Genomic DNA, 22,958 nt, shown 5'->3' on the forward strand with positions numbered 1-22,958 from the left:
ATATTAGAGGCTTAAAAACAGCAAATATTTATGCTTCAAACTATAATTTATGCTTTAAAAAATGTAATATCTTACTTAAGCAATCAAGTGCTTTTTGTAATGCTGGTGATGAGAAATGTATGTCGATCAAATAATAATTTCAGAGCCAATCAAGTCATTGTAGTAAAAAAACAAAAAGCAATTGTATCCATATAAACTAAGTATTAAAGCCACTATTGGTCATTAATTGAATCCACAGACTGCAAATGTGGAATTATAAATTCCTTGTGAACAGCTTGTAGCTCATTATGGTGTTGTAATAAATAAAGGACAACACACAGTGGTGCTGTAAAGTCATTACACTAGTACACGTAGGAAAATACAAGGATCACTGAGCTTTAGTTTGAGAGTTAATGTTTACTGTCCTGTTTAGTTAAACTCGTTTTTGTGATGATGTGATTGTTAGTGTTGAATTTGGAGGTAAACTGAGAGATTGTGCCTCCCCCTCCTCCTCTTCGGGCTTTATTTGCTCCATATGGTGTTGGACATGGTACCCAGGAAAGAAAAAAACTCTTGTGGGCGGAGGAAAATGCTAGTATTTTGTCCGACCTGAAATTTGATTCAGAAGTTCAGGATCCTGGAAGACAAAAAGCAAACTGAGGGGGAGGGAAGAAAGGCAGAGAAGGACGGAGAGAGTTTTTTTTTTCTGCCAGAAGAGTAAACTCACCAAATACTCTGCAACCTCCGACAAAAGTAAGTCCATTTATATGCCGCATGCTTCTAGTAGAATACCCCGCTTGGAAGGCATTTCATGGAGTTGTATTCAATCACATTTGTGCCTGAAATCCGACTTTAACTGCTGTAATTGCTGCTGAATGGCCACTTAATATAAGGTTTCAGCGCTGCTGCTATTTGAGAAAAACTAGTGTGTCCTTTACGCGCACATTCATGCGGGCGCGTTTGATTTATATATCACCAAATTAGGCATTTCCTGCAGCCTCTATTCAAAACCATACCAGTCCAGACTTTACTTGCTTGTGTGTATGAGAAATTGTAAACACATTTTGTTAGAGAGAGTTACCCAGCAGCGGGAGAAACGTGTTTTTTTTCCTACGGGCAGTAAATCACATTGCCCCCTACGCGCGTTTCCACATCCAAGCCAGCTCTGATAACCAGCGAGATTTACTCCTCTTCGACATTAAAGCCCAAATGAGCCTTATGTGCGCTCTATGGTATCGTGCCCATTTATTTGGAGAAAGATGATAAGATCCCTGCCGAAGATTTTGCGTGCAGATTCTGCGCCACTGTTGGATGTGCGCCAAAAACATCCAGAAGAAAACGCTCCAAACTGAATCTGCAGATGTTAATGAAAACCTCTGAAAGGCAGCATGCAGTTCCAAATAACGGCAGACCGACAAAGGCGCATGGTTTATTTTACAGTCATTTGTCGGACGCGTTTATCATTTGATTGTAGCCTACTATAGCTTACTTTTACCGAATTAAGTTTTTTGTAAGAAATTACCGAAAGGCTACTCATAGGACGTATCAAGGAACAAGCAGCGATTTTATTAAGTACTCAATTACAAAAGCCCTTCACTCAAACATACATCAGTATTGCCCACGAAATGTTATTCAAGTATTTAAAGTACTCATTATGTAGATTTAAACGGCCAGTGTCATGGATCATGTGAACAATTTAGCTAATTGTAACTGTTTCATGTGCTGTTGGACTAAAATGCATCATATTCTATAAATTAATCTCATCATATATAGTATAAAAATATTGGCGTAAGAAATACAATAGGCTATTTAGTGCAGAATAACTATTCAGTAACATAAAATGGAGTATCAAGTAATGTACTTAGTTACTTTCCACCAGTGCTAACCAAATTATGCAAACCTGGGTTATCCTTACATAAATCATGATATTTTTACATTTACTTACTTATCTTATAGCAATAAACCTGCTTTGTGTTATTTCTCAGTATCCTTTCTGATGTGATGTTACAGAGGTCAGGGCCCTCCTTAGGACAAATCAAGGGTATTAAAAGATCAAAAAAACACATTTAACAGAAAAACATTTATTTATATCCCACATTTTGCAAGTATAATATTTTTCTGATGGAGAACGTTCCCCCATGGTCTGTAAACATTGTACAAAATGAAGGGGCATCACTTCTATAACACTGTAGATGCAGTGGGTGGTTTATTCACATCTCACCCAAAACCCAAATGCTTACCGCTGCATTTAGGGCAGGGTTTATTTAGGTCACAATTTGCTGCTGTATAGGGACCTTCTGCATCTCCAGCATCTTAATAATAATAATTACTTACATTTAAATAGCACCTTTCATATACCCAAAGACCAGCATCTTTCCTGTTCCTTAATGTTGAAACTCTCTGTACTTCATTGTAAGGTCTGTCAGAATGAGTCATGGGGTGATCAGGGGATTGACAGTAGGAACAATTCAATGCCTCAAAATAATAGTTTACATTACAGAAACTCATGTATTCCTTTTTTCTTAGTTTGCTATTTACATGTGAGTAGTTACATATGGTTACTTCCTTTAAACATCTCTCAATTTACATTTTGGACACACCTACCTTTCCCTAAACACATATTCAACATGACATTTTTATCCCTAAAAATCCTGGAAGACAAAGAGCATGGCTCACAACCACATGACCACACCGAGGTCATAACCTGACATACAGGGTCAGAGGCCTTACAGATTGGGAAGTATGGTGCTGAAATATTGCTTTATGATATAGTTCCATGTAAGTTCATATCCAAGATTTTAGAAACACTGATTTCAGGAATTTAATTCCAGTTGAAGCAATATCACTGTTAAGATCAATGTATCAATCCTCAAAAGGAATCAATCAAAAGTGACTTCAGCATTAAGTTATAAGACGTGGGGCCCGGTTTTAAAAGACAAAAACAAACAAACAAAACTAATAGCAAAAGCATGACAAATAATAAAACAGAATATTGAGCCAAAATGTCATAAAACAGTTCAAACATGCACACGCAGCGTGACGTTGAAGAGTAAGATACTGACTAGCTGTCGGTGCTGATATTCTACAACCATCCACAAAGATATCAACGGTGATTTCCTTTATTCACCAAAAAAAAGCCCCTTTCCCACATGACCAGTTTGACATCACTCCACATAAAGTCCCAACAGTCTTTGAGTTTTAAGGATCCATACTTGTCTAATTTAGAGGGCTGTTGTGCCTTTGGTGAACTGAAGGTTTTTAAAATCAGAGGCTATAAAGAGCTTCACAGGTATAAGAAAGGGGAACAAATAAAATATAAAAAGATAATATCTAAAAACAACTCTCCTCTCTTTGTAATATTTTGAAAGGCACTTTGAAATGCTACTGGCTGCTTAAAAGAAAGTGAATAGTGAATCTAATAAAAGATAAATGGGTGTTTTTTAAAGGCATGCGCCACTTCCGACTCTCCAACACTTTGAAGAAAATGGAGTAGGTTTTACGACCCTGTGTGTCCCTGGTTTTGTGTTTTTAACGGTTTCTGGTCTTGTTTTTGTGTCTGGCCCTCCTCCTCTCAGGCTGTGTGACTATGAGCACCTCGGGGCCTCAGGCCGCTAACGGGCAGAACGTGAAGGAGCTGGACAGCATGAAGGAGTCCATCAGTGACATCATCAACCAGCTCCAGGACATAGACCCCACCCGGCTCTCCTTCTCCCCCTTCCTGGACCTGGACACGCAGATCTCTCTGGCGCCGGTGTCAGACAGCCCAGAATCCTCGGTGGAGGAGCTGCACTCGTCCTCCCACTCCGTCTCCGGCTCCCAGCGCTCCCTTGAACAGCCACCAGCAACCGATCGGCCGAGGAGTGAGTTATTAGAGCCTCTTTTCTCTGTCTGTCTCACAGGGCTGCAGGATTTGAGGGAAAGCCAGAGCAAATTAGCAGAGGCTGAAGTGGAGTTTGAGTCCAGACTGAAAGCAAAGAGAGTTGAGAGTCAGGGCTGATTAAAGCAGGGCAGCAGATAATAAGCATCGCACAATAAAAGCAGTTTCTAATTGAGCAGATGTGTAGCACTACCTGCAGGAGCTCTGGACAAAATCAACATTAATGCCTTGCAATTAAAATGTCCATACAGGTTGACATATCATTATTTGTTTATTTTGCTGGTGATGTCATAACAAAGCACTGAGAGGTTTGAAAAACCTTTCTTAATATCTTGTCTCCTTATAATCAGTAGTAAGTTGGGTCCAGATACAGTCTCACTCAGGTACATTACCATTTGCTTTAGAAACAGGCAACATGAAGAGAAAGGGCTTTGTTAGTTGAGATGAAAGACTTCCTGTTTCATAACTCAGTATTCTAGGACATTCTAACTTGTCCTTCTTCGTGTTCTTCTCTGAAACATTAAAACAGACAAAACAAAACCGGCAGTTGTGTTTTAGGAAAGGAGCCTTTTCTTGGTGGAGTAGATACTATTTGTCCATCTCCAGACATGAGACAAAGTGCTTTGTCTGTTTCATGTTGTTTTTCGACATTTCCCCACTGCAACAGCAGTTGTGGTGTCTTATGAAGTCCATGTGGACTGGGCTTGTGCATGACACAATGACATTTTTTTGTTTTGCTCTTAAGTCAAAACAGACAGGAGATGAGTTTAAGGCAGACAGTTGGTTATTGTGCTGCATGACCTTTATGTGAAATGTTTGCAACCCCTGAACCAGGGGAAAATATTCTGATGTTTAAAAGACGTCAATACAATTGCCTATTGCAACAATGAAAACACCCTTTTAAAGGATGAGTGACCATCTGTAGATGTCCACAATTCTACTTTCTGCAATTTGCTGCGAATTTCTTGATGTAAACTAAACTAAACTTGGTTATATATAATATGATTGTAATCATTCAAAGCTAAAAATAACTATTCATCAATTTAACAAAATAGCAATAATAAGCTCTGTTGTTTATAAAAACGTACACATTTTTTAGGCAGAATAATCTTTTTATATAATCTGTTAACCGTGTTTAAAGTGTGAATACAATTACCTCAAGTAGAAAGTTACTGTATGGCTGAAAAAGAACTACACCACGGCCACATGACTTCACAACCACCACTAAACTAAATGTGGACTCCGCGTGTCAACGTTTAGTGGTATGATTTAACCGCTTGTTACCAACCCTATTTCTGAAGACATGAAAGCTTCATAATTCAAGTGGGGTATTTACTGATATATGTTGTTGAAAAAAATATGGAAATCTCTTCAATTTGTGTTAACCACAGACCTTATTTGAGGACTCTAAACATAAAACCCATTCAATAAAACCATTTACTGCCCAGAAGTGCTTAAATGCTCAGTCATTTTTCAGATATAGGGCTCTTGCTTCACTTTACCTGATAGTCTTTATGTGATGCATACTCTTAAATGGTTTATGTTTAGTCAAATTATCACAACTAGTTGACACAAAAACTAGTGATCATGTTTCAGCAGGACTACTGGTTGGTTTTTGTGTCCCATGTAACTGTGGGAACGTGGAGGAAGTGCGGACGGGGGCAGGGCAGCTCAATAGGGGCCCAACAGCAGTTTTGCCCCGGGGCCTCCTAATAGGTTAATCCTGCCATCCAAAATGTTACTTGAGACCCAGGGTCGACAAGCAGTAAGGGAGTGATTGATTAGTGTGAGTCTGCAGCTAAATGCTCTCAGTATGTGTTATATAATGCCTTTGTTTGTATGGTCTTACAAGGCAATATTGTTTTATATATCTTCTTCTTGTATTGTTTGTTCTTGTAATGTTTTAGTCTGCCTCTGGCTACAGATTGTTTGACGTTGAATGCAGCTGTATGCAATACTACTGCATGAGAACAAGTCATATCTTATCTTATCATTTTAACTTATGGTTTAGGATTGTGTATTAAAATCTGCTCTGCTTTGCACAGGCTCCGCTCCCGGACACCAGCCTCCCGATGGCGACCACCCAGAGGATCCAGGAGCCGATCAGCAGGAGGAGGGGGAGCTGGATCAAAATCTTTCCAGTCCCATTATCACAGCACACAATTTGGACGCTGCCACGGAAAACTGCATCAGCTTTCCAACCCCGGCCTCTCAGGGAGACATTCCCAATGGCACAGACACACCGAGATGGAGCCCAGAATCCACCAATCTTGACTGCACTGTTGATGAAGGTCAACCTCTGATAGGCCCCCCGCCAGAGAGTGTTGAGCTGGCAGTGTGGAGCTCAGAGGGGCCAGGAGAGACTTGCGAGGCCGCAGAGGAGGCTTCAGATCGGGGACAGTGCTGCTGCCGCTGCTGCCAGTGTAAATGCTGTCAGAGCGGCCGAGTTCCTGCTTTCTTCTCAGTCCTGGCCTCTCTTCTGTGTGCAGCCGGGATCCTCTATGCACTCTATTTCTACGTCCCCATTAGAGCCCCAGATTGCCCCGACATAGCCAGCCGCATCGTGTTCACCTTCTGCTGCTGTGTTGTGGCCGCCATCCCCATCCTGCTAGGTACGCTTCACACACCAGCACACTAACATTGAAAAAACAGCCATGTGATCGGTACAAATGAGAGATAAAGATTAAGAGAGGATTTGGTTTGTCTGGCCGCCTCGTCTCGGAATGCTTCAATGTCTCCTGTCCCCTTTAATTTCATGTGCTTCTAACCTCAGTGCAGCAGACGTCTCCCCGGGCCTCTGCAGAGAAGCATAATTTCCTTGCCCTGCACACAGCTTTAAATGGAAACTACAATAAGAGGCTGGCTGCTTCTTTCCTCTCCTAGGCTGTGGCCTACTTGTTTCAGAATATTTTAATCACTTTCCAACTGGGGTTTCCAGAAACCAGAGGGCAGGTGGCAAAAAACATCCAGACCAAATCCTCTCCAGGTCATTTCCCTCTCACCCATTTGTCAAGTTGGTTTCACTAAGGAGGATTTGCATGCAGGCTATTCTGCCGGCAGTTGCTGTATTCAAATTAAGATATTATAATGACAAAGCCGCTAATGTTGTCAGAGGAAATTAAGTGCAGCTAGGAGTTGTTTTTGTAAAAATGGCGTTTGTTCAAGATGCTAACTGACTCATTGCTCTTTCGTCCCTGGCAGCGATGCTGATGGGTGCAGTGTGCCAGTTCTGCACAGCCTCCTTCAGTCTGCAGGAAACGTTTCCCAGAGGACGGGCTCTGCACCAGCGGTTTGTCACGGCGTCTTTGGAACAGTTACTCCTCTACGTCCTCAACCTCGTCGTTATGGCCGCTTTGCTGCCTCAAGACCAGCTGAAGTTGGTGCCCATTCTGGTCGCCATGTTCATCTTCGGGAGGTGAGGCTCAAAGGGGGACCAGGGGAATCTTTGTGTTGAAACTGTTACTTAAAGGGGCATCTAACCCCAGATCAAAACTACATATTTTTCCTCCAACTGTAGTGCTATTTAATTTTGGAATTACACTTTTTTTGGTGTGAAAAACTCAACAATGTCTCTCTCCAGAAATCATGAACCAGTTACTAAAAAGATATCCATAGATTGTTGTGAGCAGTTTCATGTAGGGACTATTTTCCTTCTACTAACCGAAGCCTGCAAACTAATGAGTATAAGCCGCTTTCTTATGTGATGGTTGGCAGGTTCAGTTTGGTAGAAAGAAAATAGTTGCAAAATGAAACTGATCACAACAAGATCTGTGGATTAACTGAAGTTACTGGGTCAGGATTTCTGGATATAGACATTTCTGCTGAAGTGAGCCAGGCTTTAGTAATCATGCTCAATGAAACACTGTCAGGGCGGTTGTGATTTTTATCAGTGAAGTTTGAACTTGATCTAGTTTCCTGTGTCTTGTTTAATCCTCTACAGGCTGGTTTACTGGGTCAGCCTGAACGCGTGCAGCTCCTGGAGAGGCTTCGGATCAGGCCTGACCTTCTTCCCACTCTTCGCCATGGTGGCTCTCAATCTGTTCCTCATGTACACCCTAAATCTCAAAGAGCCACTTTTTGTCTCTCAGGACGTCCTCTATAATCAGGTCACCCCCTCTTCCTGGTCAGGGGAGACATCACAGAGCCCGAGTGGCAAACCAGACATCCTACCCACAGACATCCTGGACGCTCAGTGAGGAGTCGAGCTGTGCTTTCTTCTTTCAGAGGAGGAGATCTTTTCCTAAAATAGGCCATTCCTGTGGTCTGCAACTCAGCACAGCACCACACGCTGCCACTATAACCTCCCAGTCTGTGACAGCTTAACTTGTAATTTTGCTCCTCCTATACAGGATTTTGTTAACGTGGATTCATGCTTATTATCTGAAATGCAAACGCTCTTTCCCTGCTAGTGGCGGAGGATGCCTTTGAACAATACTGTTGTCTTAAAACCTTTGTCCTTTTAAGCAATTCCAGTGCCTATATTTAATGTTTTGAACTCCAAGTACTTAAAAACCCTGCTTTTTATATGGCTGAATTTGGTTTGACCTAAAAAACCACAGGCAAAAGCAACTGCTATTGTAAGACTGTATTATTATTTTAACTTGTCCAAAAAGTGTGTACATGATGAAGACAGAATAAAAGCCATTTGTAAAAACGTCTTTTCATCTTTTCCAGACAGTTTTCAGTTCCCTCGCTTACTTTGACCAGTTTGACTGAGCAGCTATTCCTGGAGACACAGCAGTGTGTTTTCATTGCTGGGCTGTCATTATGTGATAACATGCTCTCGATGTTCTCTGGTTGCTCTCCATCTTCTCCACCCTGCTGGCTCTCACTGCTGCTGATGCCACTCGCTAAGTTTATGCCATAGACTAAGGCCAAAACAAAAACACGATGCTAAAGACGGCTGCACTCTCTTACTTTTCAGCATTGAGTGAATAGAAGATTTAAAAGCTTTCCAAATTACTTTAATTAAAGGCAATTCATATAACATTCGTCAGCCTCAAAAGCTAAGATTGATTTGCTTTTACCAATGCAATGAAAGAAAGGGTTTAATTCCCATACGCAGTAGAAGGTCCACGGCCGACTGAAACGTTTTCTTTAACAAACTCAGTGCTGACAGTGTCTTCAGTGTCTTTCTGCACTTCAAAATGCGTCCATTTTTACTTCCTTATAACTAAATGTTAATGTTTCTTTCATACAGGTCAGATTTATTATTTAAGTCTGAAGTTGTTTTAAATGTCTCTTAAAGTACCCGACCCACAAGCTCTCTCTACAAATTACTGTTGAAACTTGTCCACATTTAATTTATTAATGTATTTTGATTAATTTACTTGTGAGATTTTTCTAAAAAAGGTGAAACATTAATTTGTTTAAATGTGAAAAATGGATGAAAACAGTATAAAAAGTTAACAGTACAGAAACTATATAAAGTTAAACAATAAATACCATTAAATAAAGGGACAGTACACTCATGTCAACAAAATGTCTGTTTTTTAAAACCTATAACAAAAACTGTTTTAAGTAATGTAGGGATTATTCATCATACACATTTTTTTCTGTCTGACATGTCTGTAATGTGTACTTAAATAAATGTGTTTGTTTTGACAACACATGAAAGCAGCTCTACCAGTTGAGCAAAGCTGCTCCATTTGATTATATGGGTCACCGTCTAGTCCTTACCTCTAAAATGAAAACACAGAACCAGTTGTTTGAAAGACTAACTTAATAACTTAATTTGTAAATTATGTAAAATAAGCACCGTTCATGAGAATGATTTGTTCACATATTACCCTCCAGGAAGTAAAACAGCTCTTCCCTAAAAGGCAAATTGTCAGTTCAGATAAATAGGCTTTGCATATGATTTGGTGTTTAAAGTAAGTCAATTATTATGTGTTACATCATTTGAAGGAGTTGATAAGGGCTATTAAATATGTTTCACATAAATCATTGGCCAATAGTTCAGCCACTTTCTGCCTCTGCACCTCTGTAGAGACACTTATTAAGATAAAAAATAATCCATAACATATTCAGTGACAATACTACATTTTAACAGTTTAGTTTCAATTGTAATGTATATCTTTACATAATGTTTTAAAAAAAATCTATTTTAAAAATCATACTTTAAAAAGTCACATTGCCACAAGTCAGTAGTCAGTAGTCAGTGTGTGTCAGCCAACCTACAATTGCCTACATATTACACTTGGTGATTTGTAAAGGTTTATTCTGCCATTGTATTGTGTCAATATTCTTTACATTTACTGGTTAGATATGACCACCATATTTCCCTTAAAATAAAGAATACAAAACTCAGAATTAAGGCTAATTGGAACTATATTTCTCGTAATGCTCTGTAACCTTATGACCCTCTGTGGTTAGATAAACTGGTTGTCATTGTTACAGCAGCGCCCTCTGTAGCTCGAGCTCATACAGGAAGCAGTCTGACGTAACCAGAATCCCAAAGATGGCAGCGTTAGCAGGTAAATGATGTTTTGATCTAACAAAAATGTTTTTTAATAAACATTACGGTGTTTCTATGCGTATGTTAATAACGGTATATAAACAACTAAACATATATAATACGCTACTCACCGTTTTGACTGTGTCGTCACTCGGATTTGTAACTTTATTGAATGCGCACACTGACCTTGCTCTGTCGGCGTTAGCATGGCGACTAACTGGGTTAGCGCTTACGTGATTTCCAGATGCATTCAAGTAACAGTCAAAGCGCAAGCTAACTTTAGCTAACAATATAACGACACGCATTGTTTAAACCAATCAATTTCAGTTATGTTAGTACGTTTGCATCTACATTGGGGGTGGACAACCATGCCAAACATGTCGTTAGCCACAGTACGTGTCCTCGTCAATGGATACGATGGTCAAAACAAACTCCCCTTGAAGCCAGTCAGGGTTTCTCATCATTTTCTGCGAACCTTATGCTGCGCCAAGTATAATTTAAGGGTTTTAAAGGTTTCCACCAAGGCTACTCTCAGATTCGGCGTGCCTTAAACACGCCTAGCAGCATCTAAAGCAGTAACAAATGGGTCTCTTGTGGTTATTGACTACTGTATTATTTTGTATTATTATACAGTACAGCCAGTGGCGGCCCCAGGGTATGGCTGGGGTAGGCTACAGCCATACCAAGAAATGGCTTAGCCCCACCATGAAAAATTATGTTAAAGTAAGCAAAATAAAGTCCGCCAACTCGCGCGGAGTAAATTGCACAGACTAACAGCAGTTAGTGAGATTGATTTCAGTAGCCACTTGTCTGGAAATACCGAAGACTAGAAACGGTTTTGAAAACTTTTGTCACGTAGTGATCGTCTTCTCAATAAAACATCTTTGATAATGTCTTCTGGCCAATCAGAATCACGATAACGGCGTGGTGTTGTTGCAGGAAGTCCCGACGGAGAATACTTTTGCTGTAGTACATCTCTATATACATCGATACAACATTACGTGTTGATAGAAATCAACACGTAATGAAATAAGACCCCACGGTTTGATGAATGATAGGTGTGTGGGCTGTCTTTCATTTTGACACACAGAACAATGGGGGCTATCCACCCTTATCCACAATGTAAAGTAATTCACACAGCCTCTTCCCTCTTCTCTCTGTGAGGAGCAGCACTGCTGCAGCAGGTTCAGCTTTCAGAACAAAGTCACACAAAACTAAAATGCCATTCATTTTTTTAAATATGTCGTGTAGAAATAGATTTATTTATTTTCTTCTCAAGAGAGTACCAGAATGTGTATTTTATGTTAGTATTTTAAAAAATCTCCTGGGGGAGAATCCCCCCAGACCCCCCTGCAGGGGTTAGGTTTTCAGCATGCCTTTTACCTGAGGGGAAATTGCAGGATTGGCTCCAGGTCGCCCTCCTTATTTACTACAAGACTAATGTGCCTTTTTATTTCATACAGTTCAATTTGGATTGAGACAGGGAAATAATCTAAACCTCACGCGTGGCGTTTCACTGTCAAGGGTGGCGATATAGCGTGTATGTAATTACATTGCAAATACTGACTTGAGCCCCACCACTGTATGGGTTAGCCCTACCATAGATTACCCAACAAAAATACTCTAGAGCCGCCACTGAGTACAGCGTAACAAGGGGTAACCTTATCGTTTACAGTTGAATTGTGAATTGTAAATTGTAAAAGATGATTCTGAGGAGGATCGCACAATAATCTCTAGTAGAGACCACCATGTCCAGATTTAGCAGTGAGTACTGCAAAAATAACTAGTAATGTTACACCTGAATGCACTGTTCAAACAAGATCACAAAAAAGATTGAAAAATACAGCTGTTAAAACATGTTAAGTATTTGCATTATATCACTGTTTTATACAATTTATTCAATTTGGGATATGCTTTTATCTTTGCAGCGCCTCGTCTGGCCATGTTCGGCTGCTTTTCAACAAGGTAAGAAACTTGCACACATTTTCTTTGTTTCAATCTTCACCTTTAATTTAATTCAGCTCCTTGTCCTACAGCTGCTTTATTATTATAACTTTAACAGGAGTGGATATCGTTTTCTGGTAAAAAAAAAAAAAAGAAGAAGCTTGAATTGCTTGCCTGCAGCTATAAGAAAGATCTAACTTTAAATTCAAACTCTGCAGGCAGTTAATGCTAAGTGGGATATTCTCCAAAAATATCCATATCTACCACATCACACAGTAGGTCAAGTTACACTGATACTGTAGGGGTCAGATTGTTTCCCATTGAAGAGAATAACAAACGGAAACAATCCTCTTGAAAGCAATTGCTGAAACACTGTCTGTGCTTTACGGGCTGTGCAGTCTTTCTTCTGGCAGCAGGAGAGCTCAGCCTGTGTGTGTGGAACAGTCAAGGTAATCCTTTAAAGCGGCATCAAGTTTAGGGAGCTCAAACTAAATCATCGTCTCATATAAAATCTGCCCATCTGTCCATCACACACAGTGTCTGTCATCGCACTGAAGAATTACATTTCTTGTGAAACTGACTGGGATTTCATTGACTGTTTTTACATATGTATAGGTTATAATTAACATGCTTATACATTTTTCCCCAGGCCCATTTCAGTATTTGCTGTTCATCAAAGGAGTCTGCACAACATTGCAAAAAAAGAGAATACCACCACGAGGTGAGTTACCAGAGAAACTCTGGAGTAAATATGTTTACTCTGTAAACACTGTGTACAAAGTTGAAATATTCTGTCCTTCTGTTGCAGCTTGGTTCCAGTCAGAGAGCAGAGCACGGCAGTGGCAGCAGCTAAACCATCAGCTGTAGCCACCAGCAAGGGGGACTATGTTGTCACCAAGATGGACGACCTGATGAACTGGGCCCGCAGGGTGAGTAGATGAGAGGATGTTGGGAGTGTTTACACCTACATATGTGGAGTGGACTGATGTCTGCAGTTGTTCTGTCTCGTGACCTGGGATGTTACTGCTGAGGGGTGTACCACAAAGTTAGATGTCTTTGTTGATTGTTTTTAATCGAGGGAACCCTAGCAGATAGAAATAGCATATTGTGCGTTTAAAGCTGATATATTAATGCATCTCTACCTGTGTTGCTGGTCTTGATGTCTCTGCTGTGCTCATCCTTCAGAGCTCTCTGTGGCCTATGACCTTTGGCCTGGCATGCTGCGCAGTGGAGATGATGCACATGGCGGCGCCTCGTTACGACATGGATCGCTTCGGAGTGGTGTTCAGAGCAAGTCCCCGCCAGTCTGATGTCATGATCGTGGCAGGAACACTGACCAATAAAATGGCTCCTGCTCTGCGGAAGGTAAGGGGGAAATGGTGGGACGTAATAGCAGCTGTTTAATATTGAAATAAGTGTAACTTATCACGCTCCAAACAGCAGACCCCAAACACTGTCTCAGATCTCATTCAGCTCTGTGGTATGGAGGAAAACTTTTCCAAAAACTGGATTTCCTGCTCAGACATTGTCAGTTTTCACTGCAGCTCTCTCAGACTTCTGTTTCTGCATGACGGGTGCTCTGAGAACAGTATAGCTGTTTATTTGCCGTCTGGATTATGACCAGCCTGTCGCTGGATCGGTAGACTGGCACGAAGCCTCCCTCCAGCCGAGAGGACGGATTTAGGTCTTAGTCAGACTTTATATAAGAGTGACTGAAGTGCGTCTTCTTTTCAACAGGTGTTCGACCAGATGCCAGTGCCCAGATACGTGATTTCCATGGGAAGGTATGCTAACAGCAGTCTTCTCTTCTCTTTCTCACTGAATACTCTTCATGTCCGGCAGTGGCTCAGTCAGTACTTGGACTGGGAGCTGTAGGTTCAAGTCCCCGACCAGACCTAAAATATGGAGTGTGAACTGCTACTTGGAGAGGTCCCAGTTCACCTCTTCCTGCCCTGCCGTGGTGCCCTTGATCAAGGCACTGGACACCCCCCTTCCCCCCTCACTCCCATTGCTCTCTGGGCGCTGTACAATAGCTGCCCACTGCTCCTATTACTAGACTCCTGGTACTAGGATGGGTTAAATGCAGAGGCCAAATGTCACTGTGTGCTGTGTGCTGTGCATGTGTGACCATTAAAGAGGGTTTCATCCCTCCCAATTCTAATTATATTCTATGCCCCAACACCTGCCTTAATGTTTAGTTTGGCTGTGATTTAGTTTATCCAGTGTTCTTCTTTCTGATTTATGGTCTCTAGAATTTACCTGAAATCTTTGTATCTTTCATTGTTGTCATGGTGTGCTTAAAGTTAAATGTTTTTTTTTGCACTTAAATAGCTTTTTAAATACCTATTGTTTAGAGTCTGAACCTTAACTGTAATTGTCTCAATACCTAACGGTGTTTTCCAAAATGATGCTTTTCCAGCTGTGCTAACGGAGGAGGCTACTACCATTACTCCTACTCTGTGGTCAGAGGATGTGACCGAATTGTACCAGTGGACATTTATGTTCCAGGTAAACATTAGTGCACGATATGTTACTGATCAAATCTACAAAATGGTTTAGTTTTTTTAAACTGTCCTTTAAAATGAGGGCATATCAAACACACACTTTATGATGAACAGTAAATGCCCCTGTGCACAAATGCACGTGAAGAAATATGAAAAGAGTTTGTTTTGGAAGAAGTTGACTGGCCTGCACAAAGCCCTGACCCAAACCAATTTTAAACATCTTTAGGTTGGAATAAAAGACTTACTGCTTATCAACCTCATCGCCCAGAAATCATTCACTGTCACTGATGCGTTTGTGGATTTCTGCAACCAGGTTCCAAAATCTTATGGAAATCCTTTTCTGAACAACAATCACACATTTGTTGTTTTGTTTGCTGAAATAGTTTTGAAACAGTCTCAATGCAGTACAGATAGACCAACATGAGCAAACACGACTCTCAGCTAAATAATGACAATTTTCTAAGTTATTCTAAATACCTGCCATTGCAACATCCGCTCAACGATTTATGACCTGCAAGTGACCAGAAACCTTAACGGGGGTGAGAGGGGCAGAGGGTCAGACCCTGCTGCTGTAAAATGAGAGGTTTTCTAAAAGGAGTCTGGCAGCTGCATATCTTTACGGCACGAGGCGTTGCTGCTTTTGTCGACAGGGGCCGCCAAAGTCAATACTAACATAACATTTGTATTGACGTGGCTTCAAAAATGTAGGATCAGATTCATTAAAAAACACAGAAGTTTATAACTATCTCAGTAGTAGTAGTAGTAGTTGAAGCACTATCAACTGTATTATTGTTATCATTGATAGTGGCGGGGGTCGATCTATTACCAAATCATTGAATTATTAATAAATACTGGTAATATTTGTAGTAATGGCAGTACTTGTTTTATTGTAATAACTAATATAGTACATGAAAACTGCTTGGTATTTTCTTGCTGTCAGTATGAGTAATAAGAATTGCTCTGTTTTCAGGTTGCCCCCCCACTGCAGAGGCTCTCCTCTACGGGACTTTACAGCTGCAGAAGAAAATCAAACGTGAGAGGAAGATTAAGATCTGGTATAGGAAGTGAATGTGTAATATATGTCTCTGTATCTGGTATGTAAATGGTGTATTTCTGGTTTCATTTGGAGCGCGGCTCCTCCTCCATGTAGAGCTACAGGAACTAACTTCAATAAAATCATTACTGTAATTTACACTCGGTGCACTGCTGTTTATTTTCAACCTAACAGCAGCTGTCACTCAGTTTTTCTGCTTCTTTTGTTCAGTTTTAATTATGGAGACTGTTTCTGTTGCAGGGAAATCATGTTGGTGTATAACCCACACTTTAGTTTGAAACAATTACATTATTGTTTTCCTTTTTTTTAGCCATCTCTCAACATACAACAAGACCATAGAATTGTTTAAGTTATCCTGTTCTATCTTAAATATTGTTGTGAATAAACTGGGCTCGCGTGAAAACACATTATTTTGTCATACTGTGTGTCATTCTTCCCACTGTGACCAGTCAGGCCAAGTTCAAACCACAAGGTGGCTCCTGTTGTCACCAGCACCGATACCTGGATGAATAGTGATATAATGAATAAATTATCAAACATTATTTAAAAAAAAATAGCAACACCTCGTATTCACATTTTTAAAGAGGATAAAAGAAGACAATCAATTGGTAAAAATCCAAAAGGAATTGTGACCGAGATGTGGGCTCAGCAGGACGTTGAGGTGACACACAAACTCTATGATGGTGACACTTTCTGAATTGCCTCAAAAAAGATCTGGCATGTATTTACTACAATATCCTGTATTTGTAACAAATGAGCTAATACCATAATTGAGAACTTAATGGAGATATTGGTTCTTTAAAAACAGCTGCATCTCATAGAGGATCCAAAAACCCAAATGGCTGAACTCATAGTCAAATACCTCCACTAAAGATGGAAATACCTCGGCACTAAAGAATGTATAAAAAAACTAAAATGTTCTTAATTGTATTGTTTTGTGTCATCTTGTATAATATTGTGTTATCTGGGAACATTGGGGAAAAAAGTTTTTTTTTTAATTCCTCCTACACCAGAAGGGCCAACAGTAAAAATCCTCAAAGATATTCATATAACAATACATGCCAAAGAAAATAAGCAAATCTTCAAATTCTAGAAACTGAATCCAGAGAACATTTGGATATGTTGCTTTAAAAATGTTTGCATTTCAACTTGGTCTGATTCAGATTTGAGATCTGCCAGCTGTGGTTTCCCACCGGACTGCATCCTGGAGTTGCGTCATCCGTTCATTTAATGATTAATGTGTCTGCACCAGGTGGTCACTTATTCCCAGTATTCGGTGATAACATGCACCGTTATCTACAACCATATATTCAAACGTGTGCTGTGCCGGCCCGTGTCCATCTCAGTGGACAATTTTACAGCCAACTTATTGTTTTATTGAAGGCTTTTCATTATACATTGAATACTTACACAATTACTTAACAGTGTAGCATGCAGTATCCATATTGTTAGTATCCAAATACTTAAATAATAAATTATGTAAATAAAGGAAAATCCATTTAAACTGCTCGTTAGATTTTTTAAATGTATTTAAGAAGGCGATTTAAAACATTTTTTAGCTTGTGAATCTGTGTACCATTATGGCAAAGTGTGCTCTTGGAGACACCTACTGTATCAAGAACTCCCACAGAGACTGCTCTCTATATTTCTGTCCCATATATGTTTGTGATAGAATCTATAATAATATAACACTTTGGTAGGAGACATACTTGATCATGTATATTTTTTATCTTGACAATTGAAGGGAAGTTTACTTCTCTACCTCTAAGTTAAAGGTGGGGTAGGTAATTTTGGAGAAAAACCAGCTTGAGTGTGCTAGAATTTGAAAATACACAGCCGGAGAAAATCTGCCACTTCCTTACAGAGCCCCTCCTCCAACACACAGGAACGTGCACATGACCAATGAGGGCACGAGATAAGTTTGTGCACAGATGGAAGGCTGACAGGCAGGTAGGCCATCCAGTTATTTTAGCCGGGTCGGCTAAAAATGATTGGTCCTACTTTTTACAGTACCACGGCTTCCACAGATGAATTTTTTTATGGATTTTTTGTCAAAGCACTTAAGATATTCATTGCTATCGGGATGTTAAGAGCATTCCATGGAATATAACAAAAAGTGTATCTCGAGCCGGTTTCTCAAACTTACCTACACCACCTTTAACATTTAGAAATGTTGAGACTTTGCTTTTAACAAAATATTTTGTTTCGTTAGTCAGAGTGTTGTGTTTTTTTACTTTTATTTAAGTAAACAACCTTTGAGATTTGTTCCCCCACTGCTTCTGATGCATGCCGCTGAGCAATTATGCATTATTTGTAAAAGTATTGAGGTCAAGGAAGATTTTCTGGAGTTTTTGACAGATACTGGGTGATTTAAGACCTCAAACAGATGGGGTGTAAATGTATTTTTGGTGGTTTGATGTAGTTTTAGTCTGCTGTGAAGAATAACATTTATTAATGGCCTGATAATTTAGTGACAGAACTGTAGTGACCAACAAAACCTATAACTCAAAAGAAGACATTGGTCTGAAAAATTGAACAATTTGAAACCACAAAGGTAAAACCTTTGTAACAATTGTAATAAAAATGAACACATGCAATCTGAATCGGAAGAACTTGCGTTTATTGAGATATGGCAGATAGTGTAATAAACAGTCAGGAGGTCAGAAGGGTCAGATGAGAAGGCACATTATGGTACAAAAAAAATAAAAGTTGCAGCAGCATCTTCAGGCTTTAGTCCTTGATGATGGTGGGAGTGATCATCTTATTGAAGGAATAGTATTTGCATTCTTCGGGCGGTGTAATGTCCATTGTGGTGGTGCTAATCTTCTCTTTCTTGAAGCCAGCTTGGACTAGATGAGGCATCTGGGTCTCCTGAAAATCATTAACAGACAGCGCTGGTCAGTGTGTGGAGGCCGGCAGGGCTGTTTATCGCTAACCTTGAAACGATTGCAACATGTAATTCAGGTTGTACTCAGAACAACCTTGATAGAAACACTCACAGATAGATAAATATGACACATTAAACATTTCTGTTGTCATACACATTCCAAGCAACGGAAGCAAATCACAACTAAGAGGACCACGCACAGTGCAGAAAACAGAAGTTATACAGTTTTTGATTAGTTAAATGTCTTGTCCTCGAGGAGTTAAGAAGCTGACCAACCTCGAACATCTTGACGATGTTGTCGTATTTGGTCTTGAGCAGCTCTCCCCAGGAGGTCAGGTTGCAGTAGGTGAGGACGCCGCCGGACTTCAGCAGCCTGTGAGCGTGACCCTGCAGAGACACCCGGAAAGAATCAATTAAACCGGGGATATGAAGACTCCAGTATGTGCACCACACAATATATTAACACTAAATGTATTAATACTGCTTCTCAATTAGTTTTTTATTTCTATATTTGCAACTTAAACAATCATATTCACGATGTTGCCAAATGCTTTTCTGACCTGCTGTATCTATAATATTCAAAGATCATTGAATTTTAATGTTATTAAAAAACATTTACTTCAGCTTTTATCAGAATGTAATTATTACGACTGTATATTGAAATGTGAACTATAAATGAGTGGCTTTTATCCACTTTACATGCAAGCAATTCCAACAATCCAGTGATTATTCTCCTTCAGTATTTTAATCCTTTCAGGACGTTTTGTAATGTACAGTACTGTATCGTTTTATGTACATTTTAACTACTTACCTTAATGAAGTCAAACTGGTGAGTGTGCCATGTCTCCTCTGACAGAGGGTATGTGTCATACAGGATACCTGGGAGAAGAGAGACATATTTTTAGTAGACTGCATTCATTTGATTGGTTCCCTTTTATACGTCAAATAGGTGAAATGGATAATGTCTCAGTGTGTTCATCAACATCTCGTGCACCAGTAGCTGAAGTTTTATGGAATCTTTAATGGATTATGCAACCTCACACTGACTTTCAGCAATCAATAACTTAAACTGAGTGACCAAACCGGGGCAGTACTTTTTTACCCTGATGTGGTAACGGATACTCCATCAGATTTTTAAGAAAGCATAAAGGGAAGAAATGGTTGGACCGTCTTGTGGTGTTTAATAACGCTGTCTGGTTTGATTTCTTACCATCAAAGTGGTTATCTGGCAGAGTGGGAACAACGTTCTCCCAAAGGCCCTTCAGGGGGACGACCTGCACAAACATAACCACACATTGTACACATCTTTAAGGACAGTAACACTAACCTAGATGTGCAAACATGCAGTGCAACAAAACATCTGTAATAAACCAATACCTGCTAATAATATTGACCTTTACTGACCTTATGTGGCTGAGACTTGGCCCAGTTCTCCAGTCTGGCAAAGACGCCGTCGTTGCACTCAATGATCCAGTGCTCCTCGATGGGAAAAGACTCCATCTTGGTGGCAGCGATGGCCATGCCGAAACCAATCTCCAGAACCCGACCGCCTACCAGACAGAACCCAGGGAGACAATTACGTCAGAAAAGATGAGTCTGCTTCTGCTACTTTTGAGAGAAACTTGTACAACTGTGACATTCATTTTTAGTCAGAAGTTAATTCTCAGGAATTCTGATGGATAGTGGCTAGTCTTTGGTGGTGGTAAAAAATAAAACACATTTCAGTATGCACATGCAGGTAAAAATTGGTGCAGAATGTATTATGACTTGTTTAAGACTCAAAACTAAGAGTTTGGAGTGCAAAGAATTTCTTGCAAAACGATGACTGCGATGACACTTTGAATGTTGCAGGGCTCAGTAGTATAACATTAGCATTATTTATTTTCTGAGTCATTGCGCACATGGACTAACAAAACCATGCACTCAGGTTTTTACGTCCCCTGTGTTGGGTGTGGAGGGAAAGCCAGTTGTTTGTAGCCAGTTGGTTGGTAGTAACATGTGTTTTGACAGAAAGGTCAAAGGGTTTCATTTCCTTTCAGAGAAGCATATAAATAGATGAGGGGTATAGGCTATGTGTCGCCGCTTGACCCCTTCAAGATGATTTACTGAGTCTTTAATAAGCAGGTCAAATCAATCAATTGAATCTTAAAATTAAGAAATAATCAAGACGTGAATGGCTAGAATGCATTTTGCATATGGCATTAACATAATATAGTGGACAATAACAACATTGTGGTTAGAAAATGCACTTTCAGTGTCCAACATTTACAGTAAACTACATGTTTCATAAATGTATGTCTTAAAACATGCAAAGAGAAATGTGCATCTGAACAGTGTTGTGCAGACAGTATCAGTGCACAGTCTTTCCCCTCCCACATGTCTGCGAGGGTGTGTGGATCGTTCTATTTTCACATAAAGCAGATGTCCATTTCCCCTGCATATTCCTTGGCCAGATCCCATGAGTAGAGAAACAGCTGCTGTAGTACTCACACAGCATTGAGCACCATGCTGCTCACACTCTCACGTGTCCCCCATATCATTTATCAAAAAATAAATGTTAACTATTTAATATGTGTAAAAAAAAACATACATTAACACACCAAAATTAATTGACCAAATCTCAAAAGTCCACAAACGCATTTCAATGAATGCACATTTTACTTCCAATTCCTATAAAGCAGATGGATTTGTGTTATTGTTAAGGACTTTTGTCCCTGCATCTTGCATATTTATTTAGTTGTAATACTGGGAACCTTTGCACATCCCCAGAAAATACTTTTTGTATACATTACTGCCTCCTGCTCTTTCCTTCTCTCTCCTTTTGTAATAGTTACAATGTGTACATATTTAAAAAAATGTTTTAATCAATATATATTTTTTGCATTTATAAATCTCTTTATTTTACAGAAAGGTAGCCTAAACAATAAAACAGGTCACTGGAACTACAATTTTTTAGTGTATAGAGAATATATTCACCTATACAGCAACATATGAATGGCATAACTGTTAACAAAACTAATATGTTATTTATGACATTATTTTGTGTTTTTCTTGTTTATCGCCCTAAGAAAACAGCTTGGGCAAATGAGTCCAATAAAGTACGGACTACGGAGTCCGATAATGGACAAACATTCGCTTTCCTGAACCTCGACTTTTACCTTTTGAGGCTGCAACGGTCGACAGGGAGTGCATGTACGGGGTCTCCCAGCGCTCCATCACGGGCTTGCCCATGATCTCCAGGTGTGTATCGGTCTCATTGAAGCCGGCGCTAGCGTCGTGCCAGGAGGGCTTGCAGTCCTCTCCACTGCTGAATATGGGCTCAGCTGCGGTGGTCATTTTGTAGTAATATGGAGGAGAAGGTGGTGGTTGTTTGGAGTCTGTTGAACTGTTAGTCGGACTTTGTCTCCACTCAGAAGAGAGTGAAAGGCAAGAGGCAGTGCTTTATATCGGGCCCAGAAGTGCTGACACTGCCTGAGTTTCACTGCAGGTCAAAGACTCACACACATTCCCAGAGGAGGGGGGAGGTGTCCAAGATCCTCTGTAGAGCAGATGATTCACTCTGCGGTAAATAACTGGCTCACTAGCTCTGCAACATCAAACATTATTTGAATTTAGTAAACCTTATGGTGCTCAGTGTTCAGGAAAGGTCTTTTCCTGAACATAGGTGTTGTAGTAGCCTACTCCCTTATTCTGCACAGGCAACTCGCCAAACTAATGAACATCATAAAAAGGTTTCCATGAAGCCTCACATAAATATCTTCCCTGCATTATCCTTAACATTAACCTATTTATTTTATGATACTTCCTGCCATGTATATCTTTCACATACCCGATAACCAATCTGCGGACAGCAATTTAGCCTCAGGAGGAAATGGCCTGTATTTGTGGGCTTCCCTTGATATCTGGGTAACCCATAATAACATATATCCAGCCAAAACCTAATTTTCCTTGTGGAAATGTGTAATATTGTAAAATCCACCCTGCATAGCTGTTTGAGGTCCGGGCGGCGGTAAGGCATTGACCTTACATAGGGTCAGGATATCCCACTGGATTGGGAAGAGCACCTAAACAAATAGAGTAACTTGCACAAGCCTGGAAAACTGAAGTACTTAAATGCTACGCAGGGTGGGTCTGACATAATTACTCGCAGGTCATTGTTTGAAGTGTGAGAACCCACTGAAACATGGTAATGGAGTCGGTGCTGATGATGTTTGCATTAATATGCATTCATAGGCAGATATCTGTAGAGGTGAATG

The 22,958-nt window shown here is 40.1% G+C and overlaps 3 protein-coding genes across 3 annotated transcripts; 2 read left to right on the forward strand and 1 right to left on the reverse strand.

Moving 5' to 3' along the window:
• The first annotated feature begins 534 nt into the window (after positions 1-534).
• Positions 535-8,494, forward strand: LOC117495739 (transmembrane protein 79-like). Its single transcript, XM_034147224.1, has 5 exons — positions 535-732; positions 3,555-3,839; positions 5,902-6,468; positions 7,058-7,271; positions 7,797-8,494. Exons 2-5 carry the CDS (start codon positions 3,566-3,568, stop codon positions 8,050-8,052), a joined length of 1,311 nt encoding a protein of 436 aa, XP_034003115.1. The 5' UTR covers positions 535-732; positions 3,555-3,565; the 3' UTR covers positions 8,053-8,494.
• A 1,822-nt stretch (positions 8,495-10,316) lies between these two features.
• Positions 10,317-16,222, forward strand: ndufs7 (NADH:ubiquinone oxidoreductase core subunit S7). The gene is made up of 8 exons (XM_034147225.1): positions 10,317-10,332; positions 12,242-12,278; positions 12,907-12,978; positions 13,066-13,186; positions 13,443-13,622; positions 13,995-14,041; positions 14,677-14,765; positions 15,732-16,222. Exons 1-8 carry the CDS (start codon positions 10,317-10,319, stop codon positions 15,827-15,829), a joined length of 660 nt encoding a protein of 219 aa, XP_034003116.1. The 3' UTR covers positions 15,830-16,222.
• Positions 16,223-18,414: 2,192 nt separating this feature from the next.
• gamt (guanidinoacetate N-methyltransferase) lies at positions 18,415-22,196 on the reverse strand. Its single transcript, XM_034147226.1, has 6 exons — positions 21,861-22,196; positions 20,107-20,252; positions 19,913-19,976; positions 19,514-19,581; positions 18,979-19,089; positions 18,415-18,686 (listed from the first exon to the last, which is right to left on the reverse strand). Exons 1-6 carry the CDS (start codon positions 22,036-22,038, stop codon positions 18,546-18,548), a joined length of 708 nt encoding a protein of 235 aa, XP_034003117.1. The 5' UTR covers positions 22,039-22,196; the 3' UTR covers positions 18,415-18,545.
• Positions 22,197-22,958: the final 762 nt, after the last annotated feature.

This window comes from Trematomus bernacchii, unplaced genomic scaffold (assembly GCF_902827165.1).
Source record: "Trematomus bernacchii unplaced genomic scaffold, fTreBer1.1, whole genome shotgun sequence".
Lineage (NCBI taxonomy): Eukaryota > Metazoa > Chordata > Actinopteri > Perciformes > Nototheniidae > Trematomus > Trematomus bernacchii.

Bases quoted from the DNA above. Each gene is read 5' to 3' on its own strand.
- LOC117495739 (XM_034147224.1), top strand. From the start codon at position 3,566: ATGAGCACCTCGGGGCCTCAGGCCGCTAACGGGCAGAACGTGAAGGAG. The intron at 3,840-5,901 runs GTGAGTTATTAG...TGCTTTGCACAG, and splicing joins AGCAACCGATCGGCCGAGGA to GCTCCGCTCCCGGACACCAG. The intron at 6,469-7,057 runs GTACGCTTCACA...CGTCCCTGGCAG, and splicing joins CGCCATCCCCATCCTGCTAG to CGATGCTGATGGGTGCAGTG.
- ndufs7 (XM_034147225.1), top strand. The intron at 12,279-12,906 runs GTAAGAAACTTG...ATTTTTCCCCAG, and splicing joins TTCGGCTGCTTTTCAACAAG to GCCCATTTCAGTATTTGCTG. The intron at 13,623-13,994 runs GTAAGGGGGAAA...TCTTTTCAACAG, and splicing joins TGGCTCCTGCTCTGCGGAAG to GTGTTCGACCAGATGCCAGT.
- gamt (XM_034147226.1), bottom strand. From the start codon at position 22,038: ATGACCACCGCAGCTGAGCCCATATTCAGCAGTGGAGAGGACTGCAAG. The intron at 19,977-20,106 runs GTCAGTAAAGGT...ATGTTTGTGCAG, and splicing joins CCAAGTCTCAGCCACATAAG to GTCGTCCCCCTGAAGGGCCT. The intron at 19,090-19,513 runs GTAAGTAGTTAA...GTGTCTCTGCAG, and splicing joins ACCAGTTTGACTTCATTAAG to GGTCACGCTCACAGGCTGCT.